Source organism: Sinocyclocheilus anshuiensis, unplaced genomic scaffold (assembly GCF_001515605.1).
Source record: "Sinocyclocheilus anshuiensis isolate Anshui unplaced genomic scaffold, SAMN03320099.WGS_v1.1 scaffold447, whole genome shotgun sequence".
Lineage (NCBI taxonomy): Eukaryota > Metazoa > Chordata > Actinopteri > Cypriniformes > Cyprinidae > Sinocyclocheilus > Sinocyclocheilus anshuiensis.
In genome coordinates, this window is record NW_015552615.1 from 2,996,955 (window position 1) to 3,004,689 (window position 7,735).

Sequence of the window (7,735 nt, forward strand, 5' to 3'; positions counted from 1 at the left end):
ATCTTTTATTTTATTTATAATCATATGTATAATAATTAGTACTTTTAATGATAATAATGTTAATAATATTAGTGTTCATATATTATATATCTCATATACCATTAATAATTAATTCTATTTTTGGTTTGCGTTTTTCCATCAAGTATATGTTAAGATGGCCTGCCATAGGTTTCTTTCCACATGACGTCAGAGGAGGCGGAGCAGTTGGATGATCAGGGCAGGTGAGCGCGCAGGTGGAGCGCAGCGTTGAGTTTCCCAGCAGCTCACAACAATACTCGGAGAGGCCTCTTGGAATAACGCACTCCAACTACCATGACACAAAACAAGGTCAGCTTTGGAATACACCTGCTTTAATAACCGAATGCTTGCTTGAGCTTTTGTAAAACTTTGAAGATTACTTGGACAAACGTCAGTCGTAGAAATGATCAGTTCAGAGGTTTTGCGTCCGACGCCGAACCCTGCGCGTAAAGCGCTCGGGAAGCTCGCCAGCAGGCTGGAGGAGGTGAAGAACCCCTGGAGACAAGGATCAACGCTCGAGCTCAGCCACAATGAAACCGCTCGGCTCGCCACCGACGCGCTCCTGGAACACGGAGAGAAGGAGTATAAAAAGGTCTTGCATGACGAAAGAGAAGTGAACTTTCTTTCCTCGCTGGAAATACGCTATATCACCGACAATGTGGCCAAAAGTGGCGTTGAGGATAGCAGTACTAATGGAGTGGACGTAGAGGAAGGGGACACGGTGTCCGAGCTCACTTCAGGGACTTATTTCCCCATGATGTCCGACGAGGAGCCGCCACTGTTGGAGCTGGGCTGGCCAGCTGGGTTTGTCCCTTTTTAGCCCAATAGCTGGGTTTGTCCCTTTTTAGCCCAATAGCTGGGTTTGTCCCTTTTTAACCCAGCCCTGGGTTTGTCCCTTTTTAACCCAGCATTTTTTAGAGTGTACAAACAACTGAATTGCTTGATAATTATCATGAAATGATCACCTGAAAGCAATAAAGTAATTAATGATCAATGTTTACAGTTTGTGGTTTATTTGAATGCATGTATTTTACACCACAGGTTATCGCTATAGTCATGGATATTTTTACAGACGTCGACTTGTTCTGTGATCTAATGGAGGCATCCAACAAGCGCCGGGTTCCAGTGTATGTTCTACTGGACGAGAAGAATCTCAGCTATTTTTTGAACATGTGCTCAGAACTGGACGTCCAGAATTCACACTTGAGTGTAAGTCAGATGCTGGTGCTTTCATAAAATGGTGTGGTCCAGCTCACAAGTTCTTATCCTCACACATAATAAGTCTTAAGAAAGTGTTCAATAAGATGGGTGTTCTCAGATTTGTATGTGAATACACCTGTCAGTCAACAACAAAACATAATTCTTGTGTAAGTTTAGGTCATTTACATCAAAAGCAAATGTCAAAATTAATGAGCACACATTTCAAAAGCATTTTTGTCAAAACAAAACCGCTTTTTATTCTGCTGCTAATATTAATATTTGTGTACCAGTCCAGAACTCGGATTCTAATTGTATTAAAAATATACTCTGTGTTTTTAACCAAACGATTAATTAACATTTATTGAATGCTGCTTTGTTTCAGAATATGCGGATAAGAAGTGTGTGTGGAGACACGTATTGCACCAAAAGTGGGAAAAAATTCACAGGTCAGGTTCAAGAAAAATTCATGATCATTGACTGTGAGGAAGTCATAGCTGGATCATATAGGTATGTTAATCTTGTTGTTTGTGCATTGTATAATTTAGTTTAAAAAATCCTGTTATGTAATCATAATTTTTTACCAAAATAGCATAATTACTGGAGTTATGTTTACTATTGTAAATCTTAGTAATTTAATGACATCCTTTAAATGATGGTGCTTTAAGAAGCATTTTGCTTAAATGATGACCAAGTTTTAACATAGTGTTAAAATTGTTGACTGGTTACCACGTTAAATCTATAAAGGGCTGTACCATTGATTTGATAACTTTATAAATCAATAGGTTAGTACATGAAAGTGCCAGACCAGTGTTTTATTCTATTTATATACTATTAGTTTGTATTTTAAATGTTTTTAGATTTCATTTTAATTTGTTCATTTTTTATTTTTCAGTTGGGTGTGCTTTTTATTAGTTAGTTTTTTAATATATTTAGGTTTAATTTACTTTAATTTCCGTTTTAGTTCAGTTTTAATGGTTCACTCTAAAAAATGCTGGGTTGTTTCAACCTAACTTTGGGTCAAATATGGACTAACCCAACCGTTGGGTTACATTTTTACATTAAATTTTTAACCCAAAAGTTGGGTTAGTCCATATTTGACCCAAAGTTGGGTTGAAACAACCCAGCATTTTTTAGAGTGTTTACTTACTTCCATTTTCCAATTTAAGTATTTCTACACTGTAAAAAAAAAACTGGTGATTTTCTGCCTGGACATTATCCAGTAATTTCACTGACATTTCTGTTTACCCTAAAACACATTTCTAAATTCAAAATACAGGAAAAACACCTGTAAAAAAATAAAAATGGAAAAGTCATATTAACACAGTACATTGTGGCCTGTTTTTACAGATTTGTTTTTTTTTTACATTGAGTGCTTCAACCTTAAACATATTTCAGTTAGCTGCTAAGACAATGTTTCCGATTATTATCTAATATTTAGATTTCATTTTAGCTTTGTTTCAATATAGCTGTTTTTAATAGTTTTAGTTAATAATATTAACACACTCTCAGACATGCTGTACCTTCTAACCAGTATGTTTGTGTAGCATGTCACAGCAAGTTTTTCAAAGCCAACTACGCTAGAAGCAACATATTTTTGACAGGAGGAATTCAGTTGCTTTAAATTATTCATGTTGAAATACCCATCAGTCCAGGCTTATCTCATGCCACTCATATCACTCTGTATTATGTAAATCATTTTAGCGCAAGGCAGCGTTTTGGCAGGAAGATGACGGGACATGCACCTCATGCGCTCCAGCAGACATCTGTAGACTTGAACAGCTTAGCAATGAAAACATGATGATTCTGCATTTCTCAGACCGTGTTTCCTGAGCATTAGCATTAGCCTCAGCACCGTCGTGGCTGTCAGCTTTCAGTGGTGGCTAATTTGATGGATTTTTTTTTTTAGTTAAACTGATTAATTATGCAGGCAATATGTTGATTGTTAACAATTATGCTTGTTTAGACCCAACAAATGATCTCAGTCTTGCAGGCTAATCTGCTCCTCAGTTATGATTATTAGGAATGATTAGGAGGAATGAGTTTGTGAAGGAGTTGTCTTGTTATTTCAGGGTTGGTGAGACTGATAGTGGCCCGTGGATAAACTCATGCGTGTTAGCTCACAGTAGTGTGGATAGTGGGTGAGGCCACACTCATGTGTTAAAGGCTTTGCCCACATAATAGACAACAGGGAGTTTTGTTTGACTAGAAGTCCATACAGTTCAAAGGGAAATTGATTGCAAACGTATTACTAACAATTTAAGATTAGACTGTTTAGATCTTTTTCACCAGGAAGGAAATGATTAACTGAGATTGATACATGCTGGGATAGTGTTCTGTCTTTTGTGCTCTTTTAACCCTGTAAAGCCTGACATATGAAATAATAGTTTTAGTTTTTTGAAATGAAACGGTTTATTGAACCTTTTGATAAAGTTGTAAAATTCTGGGGGGAAAAGTTTGCATATGTGTTTTATTGTTGAGTATCATATTTGATACATCAGGCTTTTATGGCTCATTTATGATATAGTAGAAAACGTGTTTCATGCTTGAAGAGGAAAAAACACCCAAACTATGCAATATTGTGCAGTTGCTGATATTTATGTATATGACCAAAAAATAAGATAAAATTCAGCTTGTAATGCAAATCAGTGAGATCTTTATAACCGTGTAGCAGACTACTTACATAAAATCCATATAAATATATATCTCTCAATAATATGTCTTGGTAAGATGATATTTAATGCTCTGTACTTTCAAAACATTTAATGCAGTGCAATACAATGATGATTGAGAGATGAACAAATAAGCATTCCTCAACGGCCTGATGATTTTCATGGTTTTCTAAAAATTATGTATGGAAAATCAAGTAAATCAAACAATATAAAATGTATTCATGTTTACTTTATAAAAAATAATCTTTAAAGGTCTTTAAAGGGAAAAGACCACAACCTAAAGGTAAACATTTTTATAATGTACTAAAAGGCTTTTTACGTGATAAAAAAAGTATGAACTATCAATCAGGCAACAGAAGGCATGTAGTAGATTGTGTACAGCAAAGTTTTGATCATGTTGTTCATTTACAAGCTCTAGAAATGTATATATCAAATATGTCACTGTAGACTTTATAGGGTTAACCTACAAACCGGAAAAGACAGTGATGATCTAATGTAAAGCTTATCACATGCTCTTTTACTTCGATATTATGCAAGACATTTGAGTAATAAACAGATGGTTAGCTTGAACATAGTTAAACACTTGTTAGCGTAAGTCACCTGAACCATCCATAAAACTGGCTGGACAGAATCTTTGAACCTCATTTATGAAACCCGAGCAGAACGTATTTCTATGCAACGGTTTATGCAAGAATGTTTTTCAGAAACGTGTTCTGCTCATGTTTCATGAGTGAATCCATTTGTATTGATGTGGCATTTTATATTCTGTTTTATAGTCTGTCAAATTGTCTGTAAATTATGGAATTTTTCCAAGAAAATCTTTAGGTTACATTTCAAAATGAAATAAAATGGAATAAATTTCTGTGCGACAATGCAATGATTTATGCAAGAATGGTTTTATGATCGATTATACAAAAACTTGTTCTGCTCATATTTCATGAATGATTCCTTTTTTTATAGATGGGATATTTTTTAAGAATCGTATCTTCTTGTAAATTATGCAGTTTTCCATGAAATATTTTAGGTTATGCTTCAAAAACGACATTTCTCTTCTTCCCTCTAGTTTTACATGGCTTTCAGGCATGGTTCACAGCAACATGCTAATGCACTTCTCCGGCCACGTTACAGACTGCTTTGATCGCGAGTTCCGCTGCATGTATGCAGATTCCCAAATAATAGACCGTTTCTACAATCCAGATGAAGAAGGGCTGCCCAGTTACTCTTACCACATGCCGGTACCAAACTTGGGCTTGGACTTTCTTGCAGACTACGGCAGCAGGGAGCGAGTGTATTCGGAGCACTCCAGTAGCCAATCCAGTGGCAGCGTTTCCAGCATCAAAGCAGCTCCTCCAGGCATGAGACCTATTAAAGTCACGTCAGACAAGAAGAACCCCGAAAACTCTCAAAAGCCTCCTGACAGGAAGGGCGTCACGAGTCCAGTGCTTCAGAAGCCCTCAGGATCTCACATCAGAAGAGGTTCTCCGAATGGGAGTCAGGCGGTCGAGCAAACATCCTTGGGTCAATCCGCTGGTGTGGAATGGTCCAAAATAGGAGCGACGGATTACCTACGCTCAAACATTCCCGGACAGACATCCAAAATCCAGACTTTAGGTCTCTACAGTTCTCCAAAACCTCCATCACCAACTCAACAATCTCCAACCGACAACAAGGTCACCTCCAAATATCGACTTCCCACCCCGTTCATTAGTAAGTTCACTGATCTGTTCAGCTCAAAAGAAAAGGACTCCCACTTGTTCCAGAAGATTCCAACTCATTCCTCTCCGTTTGGAGGGCCAGATCTTTCTCAGAACGAACCGGAGAGTAAGCAAGGTCCTCCTCCACCAGGACCCATGCTGTCGGACAGGATGGGCCCGGAGAAAGGGATACATCGGCGGGATGAGAAACGCATGACGTTGGGTCACAGCAAGTTAGACCTTGTCAACCAGTACAACAAGTTAAATCAATCCAAACAGGTATACAGTCGCTTTGAGCTAAAGAACAACATACCTCAGTAATGCTGGGCCGGACTGAGCATTCTTTCTGGTACATAGCTCTTTCTGGACTCTTGTACATAGCTGTTATTGTGACTGTGCAAAGGGATGATGGTTTTCTTGGAATGCGATTGTTGCTCTTTTTTTCTACTCAAGACAAAAAATCTACCAAGGTTGAGAGGCGAGCAGTGTTTTTTGTGTATTTGTCTTTGTAATAAAATAAAAAAAGCATTTGTCTTGCTGCCTGCAAGTTCTTTAGGAAATCATATTTACGACATGTTCAAGTGATTTTGTTTGAGATGCATTTTTTAAAAACGAGAAGCAATAGTGCTAGTGCAACAGCATAAAGAGTAAATTATTTACTTATTTACATTTAAAACGTATTAATTATACATTTATGTTATTCATAATATACCCACCTGTATAAATTTTTTTTATATATAATATTGTGTTAATGTTAATTATCAGTATTTTATTTTCCCACAGAAAATTAGAAAGGTAGTTTGGTTTCGCAGGTCTGTTGGGTTATAAAACAAATCAATTTATTGGATTTTTTTAAATATATTTTTTATATTATTATTAGTGCTGTCAAATGATTAATCGCAATTAATCGCATCCAAAATAAAAGTTTTTGTTTACATAATATATGCATGTGTACTGTGTATATTTATTATGTATATATAAATACACACACATACAGTATATATTTTGAAAATATTTACATGTATATAGATTTATATATTTATATTATTTTATTTTATATTATATATAAATATATTTTATATGTAAATACATAACATATGTTTCTTAAATATATACATGCATGTGTTTGTATTTATATATACATAATAAATATACACAGTATACACACATATATTATGTAAACAAAAACTTTTATTTTGGATGCGATTAATTGCGATTAATCGTTTGACAGCACTAATAATATGTTATATTTGTTTGGACAAGTCACCTAACATAACATACAGTACATATAATATTTTTTCTAAATCAGCTTTTCCTTACATTTTTCCAAACAACATTTTCCAAAACCAAGACATAAAATTTTTTTTTTTTTTTTTTTTTTTTTTAGTTTGCATGGTTCTAAATTCAGAAAGTCTGTGCTTAAAGGAAATCCCAAGTTCCCCCACTGGTGATTACGACATTGTTGTGGCTCATGTTGTAAATATGGTCATTCTTACATGATTTGAAGGCAGCATTAGTACTTTGTACCAGTACATAGCTCTTTCAGTAGTGTGTGAAACCCAGTGTACATACAAACCATTCCTTCATAGGGCATTTTTGTACTTTTGATGTTTTTTTTTCTAGCCGCCACTTTAGCTGGCAAAGCAGATGGTGTTGATTTAAATGTAGCCACTCTGTCTGCCACTGAGTATTACCCTTAGATAGCATGATTGAGGAGGTTATGCGTATAGTCTTCCAAAACGTTCTCATGTGTTTGTACTAAAATGTGATTCTCGTGTCACTGAAGACATGCATTTAGAGACTCTAAAATGCACTTTGGGTAACATTGCAATTAGCTGCTTAACTATAAAGTACTGTATTAATTCAGTGAGGCCTAGACTCACTGCATCTCACAGTGGACTGCAATGTAATAGAAGCTAATTGCAAGAAAACATTATTTACATTATTATTATTTTTCCACCTTTTGTTATTTACCAGTGCTAATGAAGCTAATTTGTGTGTAGAAGTGTTTGCGACAGCCTACATTGAATGCTAATTAGCATTTGATGGATTTGTTGTCTCTTTTTATATGCATGTTTGACTTGACTACAAATCTATAGATAATCTCTACTGCTTTCTTAATCTAGAAGCTTTTAGGAGATACTGTGAATAGGT

The 7,735-nt window shown here is 35.6% G+C and overlaps 1 protein-coding gene across 1 annotated transcript; it reads left to right on the forward strand.

Moving 5' to 3' along the window:
- Positions 1-227: 227 nt before the first annotated feature.
- Positions 228-6,292, forward strand: LOC107666011 (protein FAM83C-like). The gene is made up of 4 exons (XM_016457102.1): positions 228-817; positions 1,060-1,227; positions 1,601-1,725; positions 4,951-6,292. The coding sequence occupies exons 1-4, from the start codon at positions 422-424 to the stop codon at positions 5,900-5,902; spliced, it is 1,641 nt and encodes a 546-aa protein (XP_016312588.1). The 5' UTR covers positions 228-421; the 3' UTR covers positions 5,903-6,292.
- Positions 6,293-7,735: the final 1,443 nt, after the last annotated feature.

Bases quoted from the DNA above. Each gene is read 5' to 3' on its own strand.
- LOC107666011 (XM_016457102.1), top strand. From the start codon at position 422: ATGATCAGTTCAGAGGTTTTGCGTCCGACGCCGAACCCTGCGCGTAAA. The intron at 818-1,059 runs GCTGGGTTTGTC...TTTACACCACAG, and splicing joins TGTTGGAGCTGGGCTGGCCA to GTTATCGCTATAGTCATGGA. The intron at 1,228-1,600 runs GTAAGTCAGATG...GCTTTGTTTCAG, and splicing joins TCCAGAATTCACACTTGAGT to AATATGCGGATAAGAAGTGT.